The sequence below is a fragment of the Orussus abietinus genome, unplaced genomic scaffold (genome assembly GCF_000612105.2).
Source record: "Orussus abietinus isolate OABI.00-Male unplaced genomic scaffold, Oabi_2.0 scaffold14, whole genome shotgun sequence".
In the NCBI taxonomy this organism is placed as follows: domain Eukaryota; kingdom Metazoa; phylum Arthropoda; class Insecta; order Hymenoptera; family Orussidae; genus Orussus; species Orussus abietinus.
The window spans coordinates 228,355-253,992 of record NW_019395994.1 but is presented as its reverse complement, the minus strand read 5'-3'; the positions used below and the strand labels follow the sequence as shown (position 1 = coordinate 253,992).

Sequence of the window (25,638 nt, the reverse complement as noted above, 5' to 3'; positions counted from 1 at the left end):
GGCACTCGCCTCGAGGAAAGGAAAATCGTTTTCACGGATTTGCAGGTGAACGGCCCCTCGGAGAAGTCGCTAGATTTTCTCCCTAAGAATCCACTATAGGTCCGGGGATCGACTAACGGCGCGAATAAATCGATTTTCCGAATTTAATGCGTTAAGGTGACGATAAGGGTATTTTAACGTAGGTGACGTATCGATGACATTTTGGAAACGAATTTGTCATCTCACGTTTGGACGTGAGAACCGACAGAAATGACGTTACGTTTTTTAAGGGAGCCTCCGCTCATCGGATCCATTCCCTCGTCGCTTTCTCTCCTAAGAGAGAGAGAGAAAGCACGTTGCACTCGGTCTCGTTAATTAACGCTAAACCCTCCCGTAACGAGCAGGGCATTCGTATGCGAAAACGAGAGAGCGTAATAGAATTTTTACGAGAAGACATTTCTAAAGTGTCCGACCTGACCAAACATATAAAACTAATATATACCTTCCGCACCTCTTTATCATCTAAATGTTACCCAGTACGAGCGTTTTCAAGTAACATTTCGATGGCTGAGTCCGGGGATTCGACGACTGCTCTGGAGGAAATGCTAGGAAATGCAACAACTAACAAACTCTCGAAAATATCCGATCGAGGGCACCGAAGGACTCTCGAGAAATACAAAACGAGCGAACTCGAAGCTGCTTCGATTCGCGTTCGCGACTATATTTACGAGGTGGAACGATTAAGGGCACTCGGCGGGGTCACGAAATCGCGGAAGACAGTCCTTGGGATTTTCCGTCCGTCCGGAAATGGAGAGATAGGTATACGGATTTCTGACAGCGAGGTTGACGCGTAACGGTGCCTTTATCGAGTGCCGTTCCCAGTAAATTACCTACCGTTTCTGCGCACCAGGATATCCGCCTTCCGGAAATGTTAGACAGAGGCGCGCCGCCGCGTTTCCGGTCTCCACGACGCGATTCCACGGTTCTATCCAAGCTTGCCATGATTCTCTGGGAACTACTTAAAGGGCTATACCACTGTAAAGGTAGAAAAAATTACACATTTTCGACCATTTTTTTTTCCCTCAAAAAGTACTGCACATAATGGTACAAACTTTTTTTTTCCACGTATATATAGAATGTCCCTTTCGTATTAAAGTTCCTATTTTTCTTCGTGTAAGATCGACGGCGACAACTCGAGTCGAGCTGAAACTATGACACGGCCGGCGTAACTAGATTCGCGTGCTGAAACCGACGTCCACGTGGTCCGTTTTCCTAATTAATTAGCGAAACCCGAATGTTTCTCTTGGAACTGCCTTTCAAAGCCCCTGCGGAGTAGCCGCCAAGTGGTGAGATCGCTCAACTCTCCGGCAAAATTACTTCGAAGCGACGCCGCTCCGAGCGCTGTGACGCAATTTCACTTTCGATCGCGAATCGAGCGAGGCGATGCGATCCGTAAATCGAGAGCCGCGATCCACCGATCTTTTACGAGTCTTGCGATCCTATCGGTGACCGTAACGGCCATTTTCATCGATCGAACGTAACGTTCCACGGCGTGTTTATTGTTTTTTTAAGATAACATGACCGGAATCGTGCACCATTTGCAAAACAACCACACGATAAACGATTTGCCTTATGATAGCGAATATGACCCTTATTCAAACCTGACTCGTAGCGTTGAAAGACGTATTTTAGAGTACTTTAGTGGAATATATCAACTTACTACTCCTCAGGATTTGATACATAATGTATATTTAACTTACTCGTTAGTACGTACAGACATAAGGTGAATCGTTCACCCTGCAAGGAGCGCAAGGCGACCTAAACGACGTTAATTAGAGCCACTTTACGAAGTTAATTGAACAATTACGTTTAAGACATACGCTCAATGTAAGACGAGCAAGAAATTCTTGGGTCGATGAACGATTTTTCGAACTCACGGGTGATCGCGAATGTTAAGACTATTTTAGTAACTATTTAGAATGTCGAATCGAGACGAGAACGCGGAAAAGCGCAGGGAGTACTCGCTCTCACGGGGGATATTCCGTGAGACGTTCGACTAATCTCTATCGGATTAATTTGATCTCGAGGGACCTTCTAGGAAGCGGTTAGCCGCTGCCGAGAAGAACGTCAAAACCTTTGCCACGGGAGCGACTCGAAAATTGAGACTCGGATCGTGAGAAGTACCATTTCGGAGGTTTCACCGCGCAACGCGGATATCTACAAAGTTTCTACAAAGGTAGCGTGACGCGTCTTGACCTTTAACTTACGGAATCATTCGCATGCCGTGATGCAATCGCCCCAAGAATTCCTTCTCTGTACAAGTAGAGAGAAGCAGAGAGTGCTCGTGTCCAGGGTTTCGCTTAGCGATCCTCCACCGAAACCGTTCCACGCTTATAATTAGTACGGGCACGCTCCTTGTTTCACGTAAGGTTCGAACGTTACGCCGTTCAAAAAAATAGTTGAGAATTTGAGAAGTTGAGAATTTCATATACGACTTTCAAACGTTGACCAATGAGACGCGACTTCGCAGCAGCAGGAAATTTTACATGCGTATCTATTCGTACGCGAAAAAGATCCCTATGAATTCGAGAATCGGGTCCCAGGCTTTGCACGACAACGGAAGGCACAGCTTTTGCGGCCTCTAGAATCCGCGGATTCGAACATCACCGAGGCCAAGAAGCAACGGAACCGAGGAATCCATCGGCATCGCCCAGAACGTCGATCGGAGATGAATCCGCGTTAACCAGGCATGCAGCTGGCAATTTCCCAGAACGGATCGCCCCACCACGGCAACATCGTAACGCAACGATAGTTTTTTTTTTTTAACGTAGGCGGTTGTTAAAAGATCGGTGTAACCATGAAATAGGATAAGGAGACAACGCCTATGGTCGGTTGAAAGTGGCCCCAGCATCTCAGATTTTCTCTGATCCAACGATGCTAGCGCTACAAACGATAATCCGCGCATGATACACGGAATGTGACGTTTTTAACGCGATCAAGAGTAACGGCCGGGGTAGCGGACGATAATTTTTAATCGCAAAATTTCATCGAGGAGGTGCTCCCAGCCCTAGATCGAAAAAAAATCTGAAGATCTGGGACCTCTAAAGTGGGGAAGATATTGATACATGACGTTGTATCTCCTTATCCCGTTTTGTGGGTGTAACGTTCAGAAGAGAAGCAACGATCGATTCGGCCTGTGCATTAAGGTCGTCTCTCATAAGTTGCGGGCGATGGTCGTGCGCAGGGTTGGGTAATTCCTCATTTTTCGAGGTATTTGACGGATATTACGTAAACAAAGTACTTTACCGGAGAAAATCGTAAAAAAAAGGTAAATTACGTTTCCAATATGAAGAATGCCGCGGATGGACGATATACCGCTTCTGCCAGGTCGTAAACTTCTTTCAGCATATGTAAACACGTAGATATTTTGAAGCAAAAATAAATTATATCGGCGCTTGCGTTGCAAATTCTTAAAAATTTTTACGTTTCCATCATGGTGGGTGCCGTAGATGCACGATATACGTATTCGATTGGTTACGAACGTCTTTTAGCGTACATGTAAATATGTAAAAATTGTAAAGAATTAATTAATTTGTTCAAAATTCTTTCGACTTAACCCCGTATAATATCAAGTTTCTAATTGGATTCGTTATTTTCTAGAAAACTAGGGACGTATTATACTTGGTAATATACGCGTAGAAAAGCACGTACATTACGTGACGTATTATACCTACCCAACCCTGGTCGCGCGTCGTCCCCGAAACGGTGGTCTCGAACCCAGAGGGGAGAGGCGAAGCGCGTGGGCTCCGATATCGCGGGCGTTCGTGCGCCAGCTTCAGCTGTTCGCCGCGCGGCGCGCGTCGATCGCTCGCACGCACGAACGGCGCGTCGAGTACCGCCGGGCGGGGCACCGTCGGGGCACCCGGGGAGAGAGCGGCCGCGATGGCGCCCACGACGCACCATTTGCCGCCCGCGAAGGGAAAGGGGGAGAACGAGACGGAGAGAGAAGGAGTGAGCGAGTGCCGGCGACCGCGGAAGGGGACGGCAGGAGTCGTAAAGCGTAGCTCGACGCGAACGGCAAGCGGCGCTTCAGTTGCAGGATCGCAAGCGCGATGTTTGCTCGGTGAGGTGGCGGGTCGGTCGTTAGTTCCGGAGTTTCGTCCACGCGCGCGGTTACCCCGAAATCGAGAAAAGGAATCCTCGGGAATCGATTGACCGCGCGTGCTTGCCGTCTGCTACGAGCGACCATGGAAAGTTAGGTTAGGCGAAAGGATTTCCGAGCGAGGTGGTCGTCGTCCTTCCTGTTCTTCCGGGCTGCGACGTACGCCAGGACGCATCTCCGGTTGCCGATGAAGCGAGACGATCGGTGGGAGCGGCATGTGCGGACTCCGAGGATGACGTAAGGTAAACTAAATCCCGACAAGACGGCGAGTACCGAATCTCAGGGGTGTCGCTTTCTTGTCGCCGCCAGTCGGTTCGCGACCACGGCACCGACAACGTCGTGGCGAAGGTTCTCGCGGCAGTCGCGCCATTTGTCATCACCTACGAGGCAACGCCATGAAAAAGGTCGTGGCAACGAAACTGTGAAACTTTCCTTGGAAAGTAAATAGCCGGGCGAATTGAAGGGGTTGGTACAAACGGTGCCGCGAGTTCCTTATCGACGTTTTCGCTTTCTTCAATTATTAACGGGTACTTTGTTGCCCACGTGGTGTACACAAAGTAATACGACGACTAGTTGAACCGGTGACTGCTGGGGTAAAGTTTCGTAAAGCGCATTCCTCCGATTAGTTCGAAACTTTATTCGTAATCAGTGAGTCAATATACGTAGGTATACAAAGTTAATGAAAGGTACGCGTTTTTCGGAACTATATCCCAAGTACACTTACAGAATAACGTAATTTTAAGAAACAAAAGTATTTGTCCTCCGTTCAGGCGATGAAAATGACGCCTGGTACCTTAAATGTGATCCGGAAAAAATTATCTTGAGCGTTGTACTAAAGGTTAGGTAATTTTACGTTTTTCGAAATTTTTAACGTATATTACGTAAACCGAGTAGTTTGCCGTAGAGAATCGTAGAAAACCAGGAAATAACGTTTCCAATACGGCGGATGCCGCAGATGCACGATATATATGTATCCGCAAGGTTATAAACGGTTGTTTAGAGTACGTGTAAACACGCAACACTTTTACGAACGAATTAATTTATCTTCAAAATCCATTCGACTCAACCCCGTTTAATATCAAATTTCTAATTGGATTTGTCATTTTATATTTAGAAATAGAAGGGCGTAACGTACTTTGCGTGGCAAACTAGAGACGCGTTATACGTTGTAATATACGTGGAGGAAACCACGCATATTACATGACGTATTATACCTACCCAACCCTGCGATTGAGAAAGGAAGGTACCGTAAAAAAAAAAAAAAAACCTTGACAACCTGCGCCGATCTGCGGCAATAAATGCAGCGAGGCGCATAAGGGACTCGTGAGGTCCGACTCGAGGATTCGTCTACTACCTGTCGGGGTGGATGCGTTCCCACGATACGAGGGCCCCGGTCTCGCGGATCGTGCGTGCGGCCGGCGCGGGGTGGGGAGGAGTGGCGCGGGAGGGGGGAAGACGGAGGAAGTCGTGCGGAGAAAGAGAAAGAGATGAAAAACGCGTGGAGAAAGAATTAGAAAAGAATCGGCGGGGGGGGAGGAGGAGACAAAGAGGAAAGGAGGGGCACATATATTTATGTATGTACGAGTAGATTTCCCAGAAAGGTCTCGAAGAAAATCCTCGACACGAATTCGAAGCATGCGATAAGGAGACGAAGGAGGCGCCCTTTTGTTCACGGTAGTCTTTCGTATGCATCGAAAGAAAACTCTATTCCTCGTCTAATTGTGAAAGGACACACGGTAAAGCGTTGGGTTTATTTTTTCTGGGGTATTAAGCTCTGTAGTTTGTGGTTTCGCTGGGCTGTTAGAAACGTTATGATTATTTTATAAGATTTTTGTTGGAAGTTTTGTTCAGGCATGGTATACTAATTTTATAACATATTTTCAAATAAGATGTATAACGTGTATTACAAATTTAGTACATATGGGTATTATATTTATAATAGATATGTTATAACATTTGTGTCGATCGGTACTTAATTTTAAACGGTTTTTCTGCAAACAAACAAATTGATGTTCACACATTTTCTCCGCACTTTCACCAAATTACAAGACGGTGTTATAAAATTCTAAAATTTACCTAGAATTTTATAATAAATGTATACTAATTCACTGTTATGACATCAATTTTATAATTTTACTGCAGCCTTATGTACTAAAAGTGTATGAATTTGATGAATATTTTGAACAGGGTGGAAAGGGCAGTGCCCTTCCGCCTTTCTGGCGTAAGGAAACGGTGGCGGGGGCTTCGAGTCGTTTTGCGGTCGTTTTGCGGTCGTTTTGCGCGGAGAATCGCTTGGGTGTGACGTTCAAAAGAGCCAATTCCGGTCGTGCTCGGGAGAAAACCTTTCGGTCGTGGAAATTCTGCCCGAAATGAAACTCCCCGGGAGGACGGAACGAAGGCACGAATATAAAATGCATCGTTTCGGAATAGAACCGGTTGCAGAGGATGAGGTCACTCCGCGCCGTTGGATCAACTTTTTTTTTCCCCCATGTGCCTTGCAATTTCTGAATCACTTGATGGCGAATGGTTATCCTGGCAAATGGTAGAGCGTAACGACGGGGTCGGTCACTCGGTTTTCAAATTGAAAATTGTTAAATATCGAATACACCCCTCCCTCAATTTACGCGGATGTTTTCAACGAACGCCGTTATAATTCATTTTTAGTACATTAGACATCGTTTGGCAAAGATCTTTTAACTGTCGACACGAGAGCCTTACTCGGAAAAAATGTTGAATACGAACACAGCTTGACAAACGATCTTTATCAAAGCGCCAATCACTGTGAGAATACCAACGAGAGTCGGCTTAATACCATAATTGACGATTAACGAACGAGTTCAGTGTCTCCGGAAATTTGTGTTAGGTGCTAGACGGTCATTGACCTCCCGATAACCACATAATGGGCTTGCGGTCTGGTATACTTTTACAGGCAATTCGAAGCCTAAATTCTTTCCAAAATAGTCATGTCGCGTGAGCGAGCGCGTCGCCATTTTTATTTATTTTTTTTTCTTTTTCGTCTTTGCCCGTGAATGAGTACATAAAGCGATCTCACCGTGTCGAAGCAGACAACCGCTTTGCGGGGTTCTTTCTCCGCTCGCTACGATGACGCATCCTCGCTTCCGCGTCGGATTGCATAAATAAGGGTCGGGGTGCAAAAACTAACCTATTATTTCGCGCTGGGACCCCGAGGCGTCGGACGTGGACAGGGTTGGGTAATTTCCCGTTTTTCGAGGTTTTTGACGTATATTACGTAAACCACGTAGTTTACCGGAGAAAATCGGAGAAAACCAGTAAATTACGTTTCCAATATGAAGGATGCCGCAAACGTGCGATATAGTAATAAATAGTATTCCAATTGAATTCCTTATTTTCTATTTAGAAATAGAGGGGTGTAATATACTTTGCGCTCACGTAGAAAACTAGGAACGTATTATACGTTGTAACGTACGCGTAGAAAATCACGTATATTACATGACGTATTATACCTACCTAACCCTGCACGTGGACGTGGACGCCGTCGTCGTCGCGGTGCTCGGGCGTCTGCTGGACTTAACGGTAAACAATCGAGGACATTGTAACCTCTAATCAGCGGGTGCGCATTACGTGCAGAAGGTATATTTAATTTTCTTACCGACAGTCACATTCCGTACTGTCCGTCCGCGACCCTTCCCTGTTGCGGAACGACGTCGGGCACGTTTGCCCGGGCAAATTCAATCGGCGAATCGGGAGAGTCAATTCGAACGTATCTTTCATTTTTCGAAAAAAAAAAAAAAAAGAAAATATCTTTTTTGGCTCTTGTCCGAGATAAGTACATTTTTTTTTGTTTCGAAAAAAGAAATTTCACGAGCAGCGCGTTATTCCTTAGGGCCTCCGTAATCGCGTGTTAAAATTTCTGATAATTCGGTACACCCAGTTTGGAGAAAAGTTTCACGAACGAGACCTCTTTTACTCCACTTTGCATCGCCTTAAGGTCGTCGCTTTCTAACCCAGGTCTGTACCTGTTTATATCTCCGAAAGAAGAGTGATCGCATTTACAAATCGGACTCTCCTACGAACATGACTGGACTCTGGACTTTCGCTGTCCTGCCCATTCTGCAAATTTGCGGATTGCCTAATGCGAACTCGGTGTTTTAATCGGGGCCGAGCTATGAAAAATGGGTCAGCCGAGGAGTCGAAAATCTTCCTTTCGTAACGCTCGCATTCGCTTGTTTTTTCTTCGAATTACAATTGAATTTCGACCGTTGACGGCGATGAGAACGACCGCGGTGATTTGCTAGAAATTAGTTTTAAGGTGTCCGGTACTCGGAGTTCATTGGCCATAGTTGACGTTTTCTTAGACGGGGATCCGAGGGTCGAGGACCGTTCACAGGGTGACACGTTTGGATCGATAGTAACTATAACACGAAGACCTACTCCTCGCGAACGCACTCGGCCATTCCATCACGCCCACTTATCTCGGTAGCGTTCAATTTTTATAACGTTCCAAGAAGCTAACCTTGCTTTCTCCGTCGGTGCTCCCGATGCGTTTTTTTCCCGAACCTTGGAAGCTAATCTAGTACCGTTTGCCCAGTTTGTATCATTTTCTAGTAACATTATTTTTATTCGGTTCTCGCATTTGCTTAACCATTTGTCGCTTTGAATACATGGGGATGAAGGCTTCGTGAAAAAACGTCGGTCATGCGGAAACCACTATAGTGGCGTTTCGTAATTAAAGGGTTAAAGCTGAATCGCCTGAAATTTGACTACATCTCTCATCTTCTCGAGCAGCCTCGCCTCTTTATTTGTTCCTTGGATTCTTTACCTCTTCCTCGGAACCTCTAGGCGTTATTTGCTAACGCATTATGGCGACCTTCTTTCTACACGGCACACTTTTATCATTGACTTTCTCTTATGAACTTGAAAACGTACTCGGACTGCGCTCGATACCTTCACGATCGCAGTTACGAGAACGTGCTGCCTATTGTTAAGCGATTGAAAGTCTATCGCAAGATTAACGGTATGGTTACGGAGATGCTCGGTGACTTCGCCATTCATTTTTTATTCCCCTTAATTTTCCTTACTTTTTTTTTTTTCTCGTTGAGGCTATATTATTCATCTGTCACATATTCATGTGCGCAATGAACTCTCAAGAGAACAATGCGTAAGATGTGTAAGTGGGCCACTGATTTCATTTTTTAAGTCGGGAATAATTCGAGGTTGAGGCTTGGCCACGTTGTGCGTGCATTACGTATGCTCGTGGCTTCACGACTGCGTGGCGCACGCGATCGGAAGTATTCGATCAAACGGTCTCTTGGCGATTGGCCACGCAGCTCGGTTTTACTCGTCTTCCCGATCTTTCGGTGGATATTTATCGTCACCCCATAAAGTTACCGTGCTATACGATACGGACGACGCGAAGCAACGTTTGCGCGTATTCGCACCTACTCGAAACTTCGCGGCTGTGCCGAGAAAAAGTGGTATACATTATAATTACGGTTATAAAATAGGCGCCAGTCCCTACACGGGAAAGAAGAAATGGTCAATTTTAGTTCTGGTCCGGGCTAAGTTAGACAATTTTTCCCTTTCGAAAATCCAAATCTTGAATGTGTCAGGACAATTCTTAGATGATCACTAGTCACGTGACAAAGCTTCGGACAGTTTGGTCCAATACCCTTAAAAAAGTGTTTTATTCGAATCGACCGACCGAGGGGGGTTTCACTTCACCATAAATTGTTTCCCTGTGTCGTCGATGGAAGCGATTTCCAACATTTCCTACGTACTAGTTAGATGAAAATTGAATCGCATCTCCTCAATGGCGAATATCTTTTTTTTGCAGGTGACGGGCGAATCGACGGGGCCGTTGATTCAAGTTGCTTCCACGTTGGGACCGCAGAAGACGAGATTGTAGAAATTCCGCCGAGCCGAAAAGTGGAATTCTGGGGGAAAGGAAAGGACGCCAAAATGGGAGAACGCAAGGGTCCGAAGGCCCTGGAGCTGTGGTGCCGAAGGATCACCGAGGGGTATCCTGGGGTAAACGTGCAGAACATGACCACCTCGTGGCGAGACGGTCTCGCCTTCTGCGCAATGATCCATCACTTTCGTCCTGATCTCATGTGAGTGAACAACCCTCATCGATCGTTGGCAATTCTCGGCCAATTCGCCACACACCGGTAAAAATGACGAAAAAGCTGACCAAAACCTTAAATATTAAATTTGTACATTGGGACTGTCGATTGTCAAATTGGGAAGAGGTAATTCGAATATTTATTGCCAGAAGGACGGGAGCCTGATTGTTACGTACAGTTATGTACCTCGATATCTAAAATTGACATTTGTACGAATTAATGGCATTGGGGTCTAAGAAGGAAAATTTTACCGGGTTTGAGTAAGGGTGATTTTTGCCAATCATGCAGTGTTCTCCTTGCGAAGGTTGACGCCTACTTTATCGGCACTTCTCGTGATAACACGCACCGTTTGCTGAAAGTTCGCATAAGACCTTGTAGATAGAAGAAACTGGGACACGGTGAAATGACAAAATTTCAATCCACGAGTTTACGGGGTTGTATGCAGTTGTCATAGTACAATTATTGAACTTAATATGTAATTTCTTTTGTCAAGATATATTTAAAAATTGGCGAAGGCTTTAAGCAAACGAGAGTTCGGTCTTTCGAGACTCGGTAGATCTGGTTCTTGCGTATCGACACCATCGGATCTTGACATTTCGTAACTGACATCCGTTTCGTTCTTCCCGGGGTGTGAGAAAAATCTTGTTGGGGAGCCTCTTCCGGTCCTTGTTTCGGCTCTTGTTTCGGCCCTCGAAAGCGGGAGGTGCTCCAGGTTAAGCATCACCGAGCCTAATAGTCGACCGGGGAAACTCCCTCGAGTTTCCGACCTCTTACGAAATTCTGCCCGAAAGGGCCGAGTTAAAGACCACGAGGAGCTTCAGCCAACGATAACTTTTCCGAAAAGGGGGATAAATGTCTTTAGGGCATACGCGTCTTGAGTTTCACGTCTTCACTTTCGAATTTTGTTTTTACGGGATGTATTATTTGCACACATACATGTATGTTCATGCTTCTGAGTGTTTTGTTGCTTTTTAGTTGAGTTCATGAAAGCGATCCACGCTCTGTGACAATGTAATGAGTATTGAATTCCGTGATTTTACCCGCGTCTCTTCTGTCAGCTACTTTCTCATTTTTATTCAGAGCGTGCTACTCTCTGGGTCAGAACATGAGACCCAGTAGCATATAAAGCTCCATTTCCACCAAAATGTGCACGAACGAATTCGGATGTGTGGATTGAACGTTTTCATTCCGTTTATTAAGGCGAAGTGAAACCCGCCTCTAATCAGCACGGACACTTTCAAAATTTGGATTTTCGAAGGAACCTCAAGTATATAAATGAAAAAATTAACATTCTCATAAATTCTCGATATTCTCGGCAACTTGCGGTATGTTTCACGGTTACTTTCTTGAATTTTATGTTACCAAGAATTTTCGACCTCTGGATTTGACGCGATGTAATATCGAAAGGGAGTTTACGATGCGCCGAGTAACGTCATCGGCTGCTGGCGGAATATACCGCCATTCGAGTGATTTGCAAATGCACCGCGTACCCACGATCAGATCGTCGGCAAACTTTGAAAAAAATCTCGACGTGACATTTAAGACGTCGCCCTCGGTAGGCGCATCTAGATAGAGGATGTGCAACGTGCTTGGAATGCACGTGTGGTAACGATATATTGCACTACGTCGACCAATAACCACATCCGCGCTCGGCAATCGTATCCCATTCTAATGCGCTTACCATTTACTGCATCATGGCAAATTGTATCCACGTTGTCCTCGTTCTTTCCAATCTTTTATTCCACTTGCAGGTGATAGGAAAGACGCCGAAAAATTTAATCGACGTCAATAAAATAAAATCTATCCACATCCTTTTCGGCAGTAACGGCATTTTAAATATTCAAGTGTAACGTAAGCTGCACTGAAAGAAAATTCCAGTTAAATGAACTGTTATTTAATTAGCTTTCGTGGTTCAAAAAAGACTCTGGTACTATTTATAGTAAAATTAACGTTTTTCTCCGAACTAGGAAATCTAGCAACGGTCTAATTATTCAGTTTCTCTCCGTGTACTATTATATTAATCCAACTGTACTAGAGTAAATAGAACCGATGTTGGCAACACTGCTAGGAGGGGTCACGGGATGACACTTTTCACATTGTATCGGAGTCAATCTATTCTTGGCGAATTCGTAGATTGCGGATGAGATCAGTTTGCGTTCAACGGACGCAGGTGCGTGTCACGTTTACATTGTTAGAAACTGTACGCCACGGTGCCGAAGCATTTCACAAAATGAATAAGATAAGCCATCTTTTAAGCTTGCCGTATAGTTTGACAATTTGGCATCGTTTCTCCGGACAATCGCGTGCTGCTTCTGCAATGTTTGTACAATTTCGGTAAAATTCTTGGTTACATCTTGAACGGAAGTCGGCCCAGTTATTTAAGTTTCGAAAACAATATGACGTTAGAAAATTTTAACTCCACCGGTATTCGCTCCGTTGTTGTCGTTATATTTGGTATAGACAATAATTTTTATATTTTGTCATATCTTGGAAAAACGGTGATCCACCTGTGGCCCAACCCTGGTTGCAATTTGTAACTAAGGTTCACATTAAAAAAAAAAAAACGACCAAATTCGATAAAAGTTTGGTCCGAGGTCGACTTTCTTTATTTAATTGGCAGAATCTCTTAGAAAAATCTTTTGTATCGGGTTGTCCGGAAAGTTCGTACCGATTTTTCCGTCGTATCATCTAACGGTATCAAATTGTTCAGTTTACCAGCTCTTTTTCTCCCAGGGCAGATTATGCAAAAAGGAGAGCCAAACGAGGATACGGAAAGTGCCGGTGGGCAACCATATACGTCGAAAGATAACAATGATCAATGCTTATCGTTTCAGAGACTTCGACAGCCTACACAAGGATGACGTTTACGGGAATAACGAATTGGCCTTTCGTGTCGCTCAGCAGCATCTGGGGATTCCGGCACTTCTCGATGCAGAGGACATGGCTTCCTGCACGGTGCCAGATCGATTGTCGATCCTGACTTACCTCGCACAGTTTTATCAGACCTTCGGAGGTAAGCGCCCTTATCAATTTTACCGCTGCGCTCTTAAAGAAGCGAAACATTTTAGCAGCAACGATCCTCATCGCTCCGAGAGAAAAATCTAGGTAAATTAACTAATTTTTAACTAGTTTCGAAAAATGAAATTTCACGGACAGCGCGTTCTTCCTTAGAATCTCCGTAATCACGTGTTAAAGTTTCAGATAATTTGGCTTTAGACAGTTTGTAGAAAAGTTTTATAAATATTTGGACTTTTTGGTACGTATTTCGTATCACCTTAACAGGGTGAAATTGGTCAGTTTAGCAGCTCTTTTTCTCTCGGTGCGCCCATTTTGTATCTAGCGATCCAGATGTGGACAATCTCGGTGGCCTCTATGCGGAGCTACTCGACTTTCTAACTTAGTCCTGCACGTGTGCATATCGCAATCACACGTGCGTGAAGAAACGGGCCAGTTAATACGCTCTTTCCCGATGCACGAGGAGAAATTTTAACGATCGATCCCATGCCGACCGGATGTTTGCCTTCCTCCGAGCGTTTGCCGCCACCGACACCATTCGGATACGAATACTTTATCAGCCATACGAAACGTACATTGCCCGTCCGATCGTTTAAATCGTTTGAAAAACGTCCAGCTGTACATATGTCCGAGTACGACACTTTTGTACGAAACTATAACGACTCCGATAAAATACAAAACATACAATTTATACCTATTAGGCTTTTATTTGGAAATTTAATAATGGAACGATACGAGAAAACGGTTGTTATTTAACACTTAGAAAAGTGTACATACAAAAAGTACTCCAGGAGGCGTTGTTCGGGTGGAAGAGGTAACCCCTTTCGGCGAGGTGTCGCGTTCAGTGGCGGAGCGGACTGCCGTAATGAAAGGGTTAAAGAGAGAAGGTCCCTTTCTCCGCTAACATTTAAACGTATACACATACCATAGCGATGTCTCCTCCGTTTATATAAGCTCTATGACTAACACGCGGTCAAAAAGAACTTCCAACGAAGTGGAGGTACGCGCGAATCCTCATCCGGAGTTCTCGGAAATTCTTCCGGAGATGATTTGAGCATTTCTTTTTCAATTGTTTTAGCCTCCTCGCCCAGCAGGCTGGCTACGAACAGACCGACCGAAATGCCCGACGGAAGAATCGCTCCAGTCCCGACGTCTCCTCCACCCAAGGTACGCCCGCACTTCGTCCCTCGATCGGTTTCGGTCGCTGTTCTTTCCCTTTTATTCGCAACCCGTCACGCAACCAGCTTGCCTTGACCGCTATTTTTCTAATCAATTTTATTACGCGCTCCATCGTCTTCGGGAAATTAACATTGTGTCTGGTCGATCAGGGTCGACCAGAAAGCTTGCAAGAGTTTTGCCTCTCGGACGCATATTAACCCGGATGGAAGGAAACTTTTGCGAAGGAAAAGAAACCAAAGTACGGAGGGCGATAGGAACTCCATAATAGGAAACGAAAGTATCATTTTTAAGAGCCCCGAAGTTGACTAACTGTGTCGTCGTAAGGTGATTTGAAACTGGCAGTTGAGGGGTCAAATCGTTTATGAAAGTTTTCTCCGAGTTGGGTGTACCGAATTGTTTGAAATTTTACCACACGAATAAAGAGGCCCTAAAGTAGGTCCTCGAACTCGTGAAAGTTTATTTTTATACACATTTTCTTTATTTGTAATGAATTAAAACCACCAAAGTCAACCGGGAAACTATGGAAAATACTTTCATGAACGATTGTAAGGAAATGTTGGCTTGTTCCGTGGGTAACGCTTGCTCTTAGAGGGAAAATTTATCTGCAGATAAACGCGACAGATGGCGCCGCTGGTCAGAGTATCAAAAATCATACATTCAAGAGATCTCTTTAGTTTTATTTCGCTCTCTTTATAATCATTCCATTGAAATGGCATATTGAAGACTATATTTCACTTGTAACTCTCACTTTAGAGTATAACCGACGTCAACATAAAATACAAATGTGCACTATAAAGTACACTGTATCCGTGGAGAATTTCTCTCCACTGATCGAGATGAATTACTTCTCATTTTAAGGATCATCGTTGAAGATCATTATAGCTGCATAAAATACATTCAATGCAGGAGAATTTAAATTGATTTTATTTAAGTATAATAAATCACTTAACCTCGCTCTCAGTGAAGATGAATTTAATTTGATAAACAGTTTGTTTCGATTTAGTAGCCATCAATATTATAAACATTTTTGCACGAAAGCGAAAGCAGCAGAAAATACACGAGAATGGTGAATGATATGACACGTCTCACGTTTGCACATTTTTGTTAATATTAATATGTTTTGTGTTAGTTGAAAGATCCGGAGGAAAAAGAGTACCACGTTAAGCTGTAATACATTAATTTGCGATTTTTAGAAACGTTGTTCTTTAATTTTAGTTTCCGCTACCGTTGATTTTTTTTTTATGTAACTTAGATATAGTGCCCACCCAGTAATAATAACAAATCTTTGACTGTGGCTCTAATTATAAGACAGCGACAAGATCGATACTCCCTTGTTTTGTCCTTTCATTTCCGAACTACATTCTTTATCACTTAATATTTTTGTTCTCCAGGAGGAAAGCTTGGACTTAATGGGGCAATATAAACCTGAAATATTCTGCTAGAAGGTAATTGCTTTGTCGTTATCGTTTTGCCTGCCCGTCGTTAGATAATAGCGATTTGCATGCCCGGTTCTCACCTGCTCTGGTGCTTGCGTAATTTTAACAGGCATGTTAACAAATACTCCTAATCATTCTGGTCAAGTTTTCAGTAGATACTGTATCATTGCGTACGTGAGATGTCTTTCCGAAATTCTCCTAAGTTAGAGCAACGAATCGATCTCTGCTTTCCAAGAATCTTTGCTTACAAGTTTCAGATAATTCATGTTTTAGTAACATTTAACAATTCCTCATTGAATGTTATCAATTCCTTTTTGTCGTTCAAAGAATAGCTGTAAATAAATGATACACATATTAGATGAGTTTGCCTTTTCGTGCGACAAACTCATCTAATATGTGACATTTTCGTACTTGAAAAATGATCGATGATTTAAAAAATGGGACGGAATCATTAACCAGGCACAACATACATCGACTAATGTTTTAAAACTGTTGCTTTATTTGAATATGAAGAGTTAAATGAAATTGTGCGTTTTAACGGTCGATTTGCCCACGTTCGATCCGTCTCCGCATTGTACAGTTGTGGATATGAATGCTTTCTCTTCTTACCGTGACGGTACCATATTCACAAGGAGAGTATTCATGTCCGCCGGGGTATAGGACGGATACGGAACGGATATGGAACGGATACGGAACGGATACGAATCGAGCAGGTGTCAATGGACAAACGTTGTTTTTCTGAAAAATACTGGCACATTCAATGTTCACGCGAATCGAATTATGAAAAATTGCAATGAAATATTCCTGACGAAAAAACAGAATCGTTCATCAGGCAATCTACAAATCTTCGGATACACAATTTTATCAATTTCATGTTCATACGAGGGGGTTTAAAAAGGTAACAACAAATTCAATATTTTTAAATACATAATCAGAGGTACAAATGATGTGTCATTTCTTTACATAATCACCTTCCTTTTGCGCTGTTGCATAAACTTTTGTTCCACTACAAACAATGCTTTTGAAAATGTCTTGTGCTAAAATGCATCACTTTCTTGGCCTCGTCATCATTCCCAAAGCTTTGTCCTCTAGAAGAGTCCTTCGGAGATCCAAAAACGTGATAATCAGAGGAAACAAGGACAGGGCCATATGGGGTTTGCCATTCGATCTGAAACCTCAATCTCCAAATATGTAGTGTCAAGAACTGCAATATCGGACGGTGCAAAAAGTCAAGACTCGAGGTGAAAGAAGCGGCATTTCCTGACTGAAAACATGACCAAATACATTTTTCCCTAATGAAATAAAAAAGTTGATGCAAGGCGATTACGTATAGAGAAATGACACATTATTTGTGTATCAGAAAATATTTAATTTGCTGTTTCTTCTCGAAACGTCCTCGTATAATGGCAACGTAATTTCTTGACTTTCTTTATCAAGTATCGCTATAAACTTCTCTTTATAAGTATCTACTAATAATAGCGTTAGTAGCGTCGGTGGTGGCCGGTTGAGACATTGATTTTTTTTTCTCTGGCGTATTATGTCGAAGCTAATCGTAATCTATTTAGCACGCTATTACCAAACTTGTAGATTTTGCACGAAAATAATCGAATATAACCAAATAATTATCGATAAGTATTTGAGAAAGAGAGAAATCTCGATCGTCGACTACAATCATCCGTAGAACAGCGAACATGTGACAACGGGTGACTATGGTTTTTATGGTGAAAGGCAAGCCGAGTCCCTCTTTGCGGAAGTTATCGACAGATCTGCGGTCTTATTTAGCTCGTTTGAAAGTTTCGCGGACTTCTACCTGGACCAACGAGGCTGTAGACGTCGTGACGTAATTCGATCGGTTTACGTAACGAACGGCGTGTCGTGACCACCTTAAGATCTTGCAGACATGGTATCTCTGCCGGAAGAAAGTCCACTGGCTGTTTCCGTGGTTGTGTAGACAAATGACGCGACAAAACTACGAAAGGGTCTGAAGTATTACAACACATTCGAGGAAAATCGAAGCAGGTTTTTCATGTCATTAGTATTTTCGACAGATATTTTAGATATCTCCAAATGAAATCTACGAGACATCTTAAAAAATCTGTCGCTTGAGATGTTTAGCAAAGATTACAAAAACATATTTAGAAATTCTTCTATACTCCTACGGCAGGGTATTCGATGATGAACAGTTCCATATGGTTTACCAAAATATAACTCCATTGAAACTCATTTACCGTAGGTCAACGCCTTTCCCTCGAGATATCATTTTCATTGAAAGAACCATTTTGAAAACGTTCGGTGGAGTTGAAAAGTTCTATTCTTTGTTGACTCAGACGGATCAGCGAGTGGCGATGCGGAGAGATGCGTGTTCGATCTGCGGACTTCCGGTATTCCTGGCAGAGAAGTTGGTCATCTCGAGGACGGTTTATCACAGGACGTGCTTCCGGTGCGCACGCTGCAACAACCAGCTTACCCTCGGGAACTACTACGAAACCGAGGATGGTCAATACTGTTGCGAGACGTGTCCCGACGAAGAAAAAGCATCATCCGATCCGATTGCAGGTACTACGCGCAGAGTCCCCAAAATTCTTGACCATCCGGCGTCTTCCGAGGTCCGGATGTCTCTCAGCGACGAGGAAAAGTCGGAGAGACGCACCGTGACGTCAAAGGACCCTGAAAAATCGGAGAAGCTCGACTTCTGGGTCAGAAAACAATCAAATGGCGCTTCGCAAACTGCGAAAAGTAGGCTGAACTTTATGACGGATTACTTGCTCTCGGGAGAAAAGGACGAAATTTCGGTTGTTCGGGTCCCCCCAAGTTTCGCGGACGACGGATCGAACTTGCAGCGTGATTCCCCGTTGACCGCATCCAGCGATTCTATTTCTTCGCTGACTGCCTCTCGCGAGGACATTGCGGAGGAATATCAAGTAACTGAAAATGGTCGCGTCCCAACGAGTGGCTGCGCCTCTGACGGAACGTTCTGGAATCGGATCGGGAAAGCCAACACGGATAGTGATCGCAGCGCCCCCGTCGAGCAGCTTCGGAACGAAAGTAAAGCACAAGACGGGGATAATGGCGCAGGTAGCGGAGACTCCTGGAAAGGGTCCAACGAGGGTGATGTCAAGAAAGAACGCGGCAAACCCCAGAAAAATGAAACTGGAAACGGAGACGCCGATAGTGACCTCGGCACCCCTAACGGGATGCGTAGGAACCAAACTAGGGAGTGGGACATTAAGAACAAACGTAGCGCCCTCGATGACACCCCGAAGGAGAATGTAGATAGTTCTGTAAATAATTATTTAGAGACTAACGTTAACGGTACGCAAAGCGATAATCAGTTACTTCCTGCTATTTCAACCCCTGACGCGAGTCGCGTCGAGTTAGTTTTTAAGAAAAGTACCAAAGACGCGCCCAAGATTACCGAAAGCAAGGACAAGGGAGAAGGGAACTTGTCGCTGGTGCAGAGACGGCTCAAGATGTTCGAAAGCCAAGGCGATAAAAAAGCCGAAAGGACGAGCAGGATCGTGGATGCTGCGAGAGTTACGGAATGCGGTGCCGAAGACGTCACGGACAGGGGCACTTCGGAACAGCAGCCGAGTGCTCTAGGACAATCCCTAGCCTCGTCCAATTTATCGGAGCAAAAGGAGTCTAAATCTCTGGAAAAGGTTCCTGTCGACTCGCCGAGAATTCCTGAAAATACTTTGGAATTGCCCGGGTGGAGGGAATCGGTGACTCGGCTCGCGGACGTTCATCCTTTAAAAGCACCCGAGAGTCCTAGCGGAATAACGAAGAGGGCAGAACCTTCGGAGATTACTCCCCCGAAATTAAAACAACGATTGCACAGGTAATTATGTACCCTCTTACCCATATTATCAAGAAACTCGAAGCGTAAGAATGAGAGAATGTCTTCTGCACAGGGCCGATAAAAATCATGATTTTTTAATTATTTCAGGAAAAACGTGGTGCTCGTGAAATTTTATTCTTCAACAAAAATTGTTGTTATTTATCCTAGACTAGAACCAAGATAAATGAAATTTCACGAGTATCGCGTTCTTTCTTCGGGCATCTATAATCACGTGCTAAAGTTTCACATGATTCGGTGCCCCCAGTTCGGAGAAAAGTTTCATCAATGTTTTGACGCTTTATACATATAGAATGTCCCGTTCGTATTACCTGAAGGCATTGCAGCGCTTATCGCCCTAGTATCATTCAAATGGAAAACGAGATGCATTCTCTTAGGTACGGGCGACGCCAATGTATGTACACAAGCAACTGTGATAAGCCTTGATTGTTTTACCGTGGCATTATGATTGCGATCGGAGCAGAATTCTAGTAACAGCCCGCGTTCACTTATGGCAATCACTGCGTATGGTAATCACTTGATATAACGAAACAGAAGAGGTGCGCCATCTCATCGAACATTAGTCTACAAATACTTGACGCATTAAAAGAACTTCCGCAAAGCGAATCATTAAGTTAAATAACCATTTTTCGTTATAATTCTGTATTATTAGCACGGACAATCGGAGTGGGGCACTTAAAAACTTAAATACTTCTGAAAACTATCCGGAGAACTTGAATCCCTTTGGGAGCGACGACGAGGACACGTCGGAAGACGGGACCCGGCAACGGTCGAGTCTAGATAATTCGAAGAACACCGAAGTGTCGACGAATCCTTTCGACGAAACCGACGATGAAGAATTCATCGAGGAAGTGACTCCTCCTCGGCCTGCTGCTCGAAATCGGGATGCATCTCAGGCGCCCACCAAAAGGAGGCTTCAAGCACCCCAGATAAATTTGAATCCATTTTGGAGCGACGACGAGGAACACGACGATGAAACCGTTTGCACGGACCAGACCGTGTCGGTACCAATTCCTAAACCACGTTCAGTCAAGTACGTATCTTAGTGTTTTGTATAGCAGCAAACGCGAATACATTGACGGCATCATATTCACAATGAAAGAATTCATATGCGCCAGTATATTAGGGGGACCGGAAAGAAATCCATTATTTTTATACTTGAAGTTTGGGACAGAAATATTGGATTCCTCCCCGTTATCCCTTCCCATTTTTTTTTTTTTTCTTTGGGCACCCAAAGACAGCTGTAGCGTAAATATTGATAGTACAACGAAAAAGTACATCGAGATGCCGTGTCTTTAGACTATATTGGGAAGGACAGCCATAGAACGCGATGACGGTATCCAACCGATATCACAAAATCGTAATTTAGTGCAGTCATAAACGAAACTAATCAATCGGTAGGCAGGTTTCCGAGACGAGTGGATATCGGCCAAAGACTGACCTGAATCGAAGCAGTGTTTATGCCTCCAACAATTCGATAGCCAGCACTGGATCGAGCAGCACACCTGGCGGTACCTATCGGAAAAAGAAGCCAGCTCCTCCACCACCAACCACGCAACAAGTCTTTTCCGACGAGGGCGGTTCCACTCGGATTTCCACCATCCCGTCCGACGATTCCCCATTGGCCAGTTTGCCGGTAAGAACCGTACAATCTCCATACTTCGTTATTACTACATTATAAAATATCAGGGGACTGAAATTCTACGAGAACCAAAATTGAATTATTATTTTGAATTCCATATATTTACAGAATTCTTCTCCTCGGACAACACCGCGACTGCGCAAATCAAGACTTGCCCCCCCGCCGCCGACGCCGACCAGCGTTCCATGCATCACTTCTGCCACTCCAATATCGGGCTCAGATGAATCACCGATCACAAACCCACAAGAAATCGACGCCGACAAGCCAAAAATATGGGATGAACAGAAGAGTAATAAAGACGAAGCGAACAGAAGTAAACAATCCGTGGTAACCGTAATTGCAGAGAAAAATGACGAGGTGCACTCGTACGTCCCGCATCCGGACAAGAGCGTACAGGGCAAGTGGAAGAGGAAAAAGGGTCCAGCGCCATCTCGGCCAATTCCCCATAGACGAAAGGTAAGACCAGAGATGCCGGGCGATGGTAACGTTGAACGTATATATAGGGGATCAATATTAAGATGATATGAAAGAGTCAGCCCATATATATTTGAGCGATTAAATCGTTGGTGAAACTATTCTCCCAATTGGGTGTACCCATTCGTTTCAAATTTTACCCACTTTCAGAGCGCGATTCTATTAAAATCAAACTTTCTCACAAATCGAACGTACATCGTGTGCTCGTGTTAATACGTATAGTATATGCTGTATATTGAAATGCACATATAAACCAAATTTTCGTGGGACTAAGTCTCACTCTGTGCTTGGAATGTTATAAACGTTCGGTTTAATTACGCAAAACCTCTATGTATATATGTATATATTTGTTTTTAACAAGGATCTTGGTTTTCAGATTAAAGTAATGTCCATGAAAGACGTAAAGTTAGAACTGGATGAAATTGAATTGCAACAGCAGGGATTGGAGAAGCAAGGGGTGAGACTGGAGCAGCTTATTCGACATAAGTCGGAAAGTGGTCTAGTGACCGAGGGTGAGTTGTCCATTATTTTACCTCATATAATTTCTTGGGAATGGAAAACAGTCGAGGTCCGTCAATGTAGGTACAACGTCCCACTGACACTCATCACGAAGTTTTAACATCTCAAAATAAATGACAAACCTTTCAGATTCGAGCTTGAGTTCATACGTGGAAGAACTAGTGCTGGAACTTTTCGCACTCGTGAATGAGAAAAATGAACTGTTCAGAAGACAAGCAGAATTGATGTTACTCAGACGACAGCAGAGATTAGAAGAGGAGCATGCCGAAGTCGAGTATCAAATTCGTTGTCTTATGAATCAACCAGAGGCGACGAAGACTGACTTTGATAAACAGCACGAAGAAGGGTTGATACAGAGGTAAGCATAAACAATGACATCATTTCAAAGATACATTCTGACCTACATAATTGGGTTTCGCAGATTGCTAGAGATAGTAGAAAGACGTAACCAAATTGTCGAATGCCTCGAAATGGACCGACGCAGAGAAGTCGAAGAAGATCTCAGTATAAACAGACAAATAGGATTGTTTGTAGGTAAGAAGGCAAACAAAACACCGATTAAAGGGGAATGGTACTACTCGGCAAACTCCGAGGTAACCATGCTGCCACGTTACGGCAAACGGGAGAAACTCGCGTTGTTGCAAGCGCCATTGAGTTTTACTTTGATTTCTTTATAATTATTGTTCGGAACCGACACATGATCAAATTTCTTGACGTAAACACGTTTCTTCAACTTAAGCATTGAACAAACGATGGTAATGTTGGACCGCTGTGATAGAATCACAGGCTATCAATACAGACTTTTACTTATCTTTGACATTTTTTATGAACTGCACGAAAACAGCGCTTTAGTAAATGGAGATAATTTCACAATCACTTACAAGTCGTTATTTTTTTCAAGCGAGAAGCAAAGGAGACCTCGCACATAATTGTGAACACTCGAATCGCTCAAACAAACAGAAGAAAGGAAAAGTCAAGGAGAAAAAATCAAAAGGTTATAAAAAGGATGTTGACAAGGACATTGACGAAGCGGAAGCCAAACTGAAACATGTGAATAAAAAGAAATGGTTTTGAAAACGCGAACAATGTATGCTGTTGTCAAATGATAATTGAACATAATTACTTATCCTAAGGACTATCTGATACTTTTATAAATATTTTTAATGTTGTTTTATATGTGAATCAGGGTAGTTAAATAAGAACGATAAAAGTACTGATTCGGTAGAAAGACATTTCATGATTTTCATTAGGTGTATTTAAAGTACTTATGCTGTATGTAGAGTTAAATATTGATTTCTTTTACATACGTCAATTTGCGTACATGGAGATTGTTCATCTGCAACAAACTGCTACCAAATGTTATTCTTATTGTTTTCCATTACCTTTTTTTGTTATATACCCATTAAAATGTTCCTCTATCGTTATTCTTATCAATTATTAATTATATTGTATCTGTAATGTATAGAAACTCCTCGTACACGTCTACTATTAAATCTAAGGATCCAGGGTCCTTATTTTTTTGAATAAACTATTTTACTGATAATTTTGAAAATTTTAATTGGTGTAACATCTGGTCGCACAAATACACGTAGATATTCTTTCTTGTCTTCCTCGAATGCAAGGTTCTGTCGCTCTGAAATAATTGTTACCACTTCAAATTTATATTAAAGAGAAAAATCATGAATTGCATTATAACGATATGCGTACTCTACCTAATTGATCCAAAAAACGAGATATTGTATCTTCATTGCGATTGGTTATAGCAATGACGGCATAACAATTTGATCTACTTAGAAAAAATGTTAATGCTTGAATCAAAGCAGGAATGATGTCGTAATCGTATACAACATCTGCAGCGAGTATTACATCAGGTGTTATATGATATTCGCTTTCATTTTTTTCAATATTTTCCCAAGGTAAGTCTACTACTTCGACTTGATTTCCATTGTAATCCAAATTCAGTTTGGAAAATTCATTATATGTGTCTTTTTCTAAACATTGACCCGTTGATTGTCCAAGATTCCTCCGTACATTTCGACACAGCATGTCAAGGACTGCTGGATGACAGTCCGAAAATATGTAATGTTTTGGTAAACAGCTATTAATCACAACAAGTCCAGTTAATCCAACACCTGACCCAAGTTCCAGTATTGTCTTTCCTTCAAGTTTTTTATCATTTGTAATACACCACTCTGCTAGACGTGAAGCACCCTATTATAGCAGAATATTCACAAAGACATCCATGTACAAAATGTTTAATTATGTATAACTATGATATTATGATCATGTAGAAATAAGTTTACCACTCAATGGTGGTTTCTGACATCATTAAACTCAATATGAATGCAATGACTAAATTAAAGAATGAAATATTTAAAAGGGCAGGCCTTTACATACTTGCCAACTGCACAATCCAGTAGTCCCCATAGAAATAATATTTGTACTTTCACATAATAAAATGCGTACAACAGATCCTTTCCGTGGAATCATGTAATGTTGATAATGCGTTTGTGATTCTGATTCCGTATAGGAAAGCAACGTGCAATACAGGTCATATATATCGTCGTGTAATTCCTCGCAACTTCTTTCTAACTAAATTAAATAAAATCATGATTTACCACATACTTACTAATGTAAAATGACAGATGCAAAACTATATAAAGTAAATTAAAAATTGATTTCCCTTTTCTATGCATATAAAACATTCGGTCTGGCTATAGACAGAATTAAAATTTTAACGCATAAAAAAGAAAAAGAACAAACATTAAAAAATCCACATAATTGTTTGAAATTCTATTACTCTTCTAGTCATATATCTATAATAGTAATACTTCTAGTATTACCACGAAAGTGACAGTAGTATTGCAAAGTGTCAAGCACCTTGTTAATTAGTAGTTTTAAAAATGCCTTTTGATATGACCGCTTTATTGGATATTTCCTAACTAGATCATCATTTACAGTATTATCTAGAATAGCTTTTTGAATGTCCAGGGTCAATTGACATTCCTCACTGTGCCCGGATATCTGGAAATCATTATTTGTCGGATTACAAGGAGTAAAATCAGAACCGAATTGGAGAAAAATGACAAACTTTAAACCACGTACCGCAAAATTAAATTCAGTTACTGGCGTACAACATAAAAACTGTTTTTGTATATATTCAACGTCAATTGTTTCCGTCATTATGACTTAGGCCATAGACCCAGGAATAGAGAAAGACTGACATCCTTAGACCATGTACACATATATGGTCTAAGGTGGCAAGTGCGTCA

General features: G+C 42.8%; 2 protein-coding genes across 10 annotated transcripts; one reads left to right on the top strand and one right to left on the bottom strand.

The window, feature by feature from the left end:
* Window positions 1–4,074: 4,074 nt before the first annotated feature.
* Window positions 4,075–23,790, top strand: LOC105698316 (MICAL-like protein 1). 8 transcript variants are annotated; one of them, XM_012422480.2, is made up of 12 exons: window positions 4,075–4,378; window positions 9,957–10,233; window positions 13,080–13,258; window positions 14,339–14,427; window positions 18,203–19,713; window positions 20,384–20,764; window positions 21,133–21,367; window positions 21,482–21,829; window positions 22,224–22,359; window positions 22,496–22,724; window positions 22,788–22,900; window positions 23,268–23,790. In XM_012422480.2, exons 2-12 carry the CDS (start codon window positions 10,082–10,084, stop codon window positions 23,438–23,440), a joined length of 3,546 nt encoding a protein of 1,181 aa, XP_012277903.1. In that variant the 5' UTR covers window positions 4,075–4,378; window positions 9,957–10,081; the 3' UTR covers window positions 23,441–23,790. The 8 variants fall into 8 exon arrangements, with proteins under 8 accessions (XP_012277903.1, XP_012277900.1, XP_012277902.1 ...); XM_012422477.2 differs by having other exon boundaries at window positions 4,075–4,383; XM_012422479.1 differs by lacking the exon at window positions 4,075–4,378 and adding an exon at window positions 4,465–4,545.
* On the bottom strand, window positions 23,578–25,615 carry LOC105698318 (protein-lysine N-methyltransferase EEF2KMT). Of its 2 annotated transcripts, none has more exons than XM_012422486.2 (5): window positions 25,472–25,615; window positions 25,247–25,390; window positions 24,764–24,958; window positions 24,079–24,577; window positions 23,578–23,991 (listed from the first exon to the last, which is right to left on the bottom strand). In XM_012422486.2, the coding sequence occupies exons 1-5, from the start codon at window positions 25,547–25,549 to the stop codon at window positions 23,921–23,923; spliced, it is 987 nt and encodes a 328-aa protein (XP_012277909.1). In that variant the 5' UTR covers window positions 25,550–25,615; the 3' UTR covers window positions 23,578–23,920. The 2 variants fall into 2 exon arrangements, with proteins under 2 accessions (XP_012277909.1, XP_012277908.1); XM_012422485.2 differs by having other exon boundaries at window positions 23,578–23,999; window positions 25,472–25,611.
* Between the last annotated feature and the right edge of the window lie 23 nt (window positions 25,616–25,638).